Source organism: Ictalurus furcatus, chromosome 1, assembly GCF_023375685.1.
Source record: "Ictalurus furcatus strain D&B chromosome 1, Billie_1.0, whole genome shotgun sequence".
NCBI classification, from domain to species: Eukaryota; Metazoa; Chordata; class Actinopteri; order Siluriformes; family Ictaluridae; genus Ictalurus; species Ictalurus furcatus.
Genome location: NC_071255.1, coordinates 418,706 through 421,736, shown reverse-complemented (window position 1 = coordinate 421,736; position 3,031 = coordinate 418,706). Strand labels below are relative to the sequence as shown.

At 41.0% G+C, this 3,031-nt stretch overlaps 1 protein-coding gene across 2 annotated transcripts in view; it reads right to left on the bottom strand.

Moving 5' to 3' along the window:
* Positions 1-2,674, bottom strand: part of LOC128617774 (uncharacterized) — an 8,663-nt gene extending 5,989 nt beyond the window's left edge. Inside the window, exons 1-2 of one of the 2 annotated variants that reach the window (XM_053640949.1) lie at positions 2,503-2,674; positions 2,119-2,337 (exon numbers count right to left, since the gene is read on the bottom strand). In XM_053640949.1, coding sequence (XP_053496924.1) covers positions 2,119-2,267 — 149 coding nt within the window. In that variant the 5' untranslated portion in view covers positions 2,268-2,337; positions 2,503-2,674. The remainder of the gene's footprint in view (positions 1-2,118; positions 2,338-2,502) is intronic. The other variant, XM_053641029.1, reaches the window with a different exon arrangement.
* Positions 2,675-3,031: the final 357 nt, after the last annotated feature.

Here is a 3,031-nt window from a genome sequence, read left to right as displayed (position 1 = left end):
ACTGGTGGGAAATGAGTGAAAGCTCAGGTACAGGTGTTTGCATGTGCATTTACATAAACTCTGTGACTGCGTGTTGTATTTCAGTATCTCTCCTGAAGTTCTGAAACGCTACTACTTCTGCTTCTACATTTGTAAGAGGAAGTTTGAAAATGGCCGATTGTAATAGAGTTCCTATGATGCACAAAAATATCAAATCAATAGTTTTTTTACATTCAGCTGGCAGCCTTCTGTCACGCAGTGGGGGCTGAGACTGATGCAATTGCAGGTAATGGCACATTAAAGCTGCAGTACGGAACTTTTTGGTTAAATATGAACAAAAATCAGTTATTGAGCACGTACATAAAATAAAATCAATGTTCAAAACACTATCTTCTCCTTACTTTGGCAAAATAAACAAAGACATGACAACACAGAAACGTGCGCTTCCCAACACAATAATAATAATAATGATAATAATAATAATAATAATAATAATAATAATAATAATAATAATAATAGTTTGCTGCAGAGGTGTTTACTCAAAAATCAACAAAATATGTATTTTCATCAGGGGTGCCCAAACTTTTGCATATAACTGTATTTAATGCTGTTTTATTCATCTTCGTGTAAATCAGGGCCATGGATGTTGCTGTTATGTTGAGTATATGTTTTGTAAATTCATTGGAAAAATGTCAATATAGAAGAACATATATTTAATGCTCAGATATCTGAGAGGTTTTGAGAAAGAGGAGGTAGAGGTGTAGAAAGAGGACACAGAGGTGTAGAAAGAGGAGATAGAGGTGTAGAAAGAGGACACAGAGGTGTAGAAAGAGGAGACAGAGGTGTAGAAAGAGGAGATAGAGGTGTAGAAAGAGGAGGTAGAGGTGTAGAAAGAGGAGATAGAGGTGTAGAAAGTGGAGATAGAGGCGTAGAAAGAGGAGACGGAGGTGTAGAAAGAGGAGATAGAGGTGTAGAAAGTGGAGATAGAGGCGTAGAAAGAGGAGACGGAGGTGTAGAAAGAGGAGGTAGAGGTGTAGAAAGAGGAGGTAGAGGTGTAGAAAGAGGAGATAGGGGCGTGGAAAGAGGAGACAGAGGTGTGGAAAGAGGAGATAGAGGTGTAGAAAGAGGAGGTAGAGGTGTGGAAAGAGGAGACAGAGGTGTAGAAAGTGGAGATAGAGGTGTAGAAAGAGGAGATAGAGGCGTGGAAAGAGGAGACAGAGGTGTGGAAAGAGGAGATAGAGGTGTGGAAAGAGCAGATATAGGTGTAGAAAGAGGAGACAGAGGTGTAGAAAGGAGAAAGAGGTGTAGAAAGAGGAGACGGAGGTGTAGAAAGAGGAGGTAGAGGTGTAGACAGAGGACGTAGAGGTGTAGAAAGAGGAGATAGAGGTGTAGACAGAGGACGTAGAGGTGTAGAAAGAGGAGATAGAGGTGTAGAAAGAGGAGGTAGAGGTGAGTTCTCTGTGTACTGAATCAGCTGATCCAGTTGGGTGTGTTTATCTACATTTATACCCTCAGTGTGTATAAACTCCTCCTTTAGGACTATAAACTTCTCATAATTCATCTCCCAGCTCACTTCTTCTCCATTCTTCAGTATACTCTACACTACTCTAATAGTCCTGTAGTTCTTGATTTTACACGTCTACATGATAGGAGTCCGTCCTGATGCCCTACTTCTGTTTAGAGTTCTCATCGCTGCCGCTGAGGATGGCCTCCAGCACGGACAGCCTAAAGATCACCAAGACTTTAGTGTGGATGAGACCACGTAGAAACCATGTTGCTTTAGGACTGCAGTCTCTGAGAACAGTTTACACTCAAGTCTGCGTCACTGAACAGTTAATGACTTCAGTTTGATATAATAACCATCTTAAAACTATAATGAATTCAGAAATGACTCTGATGCTCATATTAATACATTCCTGGTTACACAATTAACACTTTTGGACTCTCACATTAATAGAAGGGGTGTATTTATTTATAATCGCACTATCCGGTGTGTATCCCAGATGAGGACGGGTTCCCTTTTGAGTCTGGTTCCTCTCGAGGTTTCTTCCTCATATCGTCTCAGGGAGGAGTTTTTTTCTTTATATATATATATAAAATAGGTTTTTCCTTTTAAATGAATGCATTTAAAATCCATACCTGGATTCCTGTGGAGCTGTTTTGTGACCGTGTGCATTGTTATACAGATATAAAATAATATTGTTGGGGTGGTTCTGTACGTGATGAAGTCCTTCATATAAATCAATATTATTTTTCATAGAACAATTATAATCTAATAATAATCTCATCTCCGTTAGAGATTTCTGCTGTTGTAATCAGTTCTGCAGCTGAACTTCGTGTTTAGTAAACAAGGGGGATCTGTGGAAATAAGTTTGCTGTGAACTTATAAATAACAGAACAACATTTATGTAGTACATTAATGCAGTTTACAGTGAACACACACACACACACACACACACACACACACACACACACACAACTTAGCTTTTTCTTCTTGTTAATGTAATATTAATGGACACTTACCAGGCTGTAGCTCAACACCACGTCATGTAGGTTTCACTTTCAGAGAAATGCCCCTCCTCCTGAGCTGAAATTCACAACCTCCTGCTCCCACATCAGAGTTCAGCTCAACTCAGTGCTTCTCTGCGTCCCTCTCCTCACCTAAACATCACTGTCTTCAAAACTCCAACTCTCCGATTAGGGATTACGAGTTTAAACTGATCTTTCCCTTTGGGAAGTCGGGAACTGGAACTGGGAAGTCGGGAACTGGGAAGTCGGGAACTGGGAAGTCGGGAACGGGAACTGGGAAGTTAGGAACGGGAACTGGGAAGTCGGGAACGGGAACTGGGAAGTCGGGAACGGGAACTGGGAAGTCGGGAACTGGATCTGGGAAGTCGGGAACGGGAACTGGGAAGTCGGACCAGTTCCCAGTTGGTCATGAACGTAGCGTTCATTTCTTAGGAAATGTTCCACCCTGGATCAGGAAATGGTTTAATACACCAGTACGTGGGCTTGAATACGTCTCATTTATAAATCTGTACTTATATTCCAT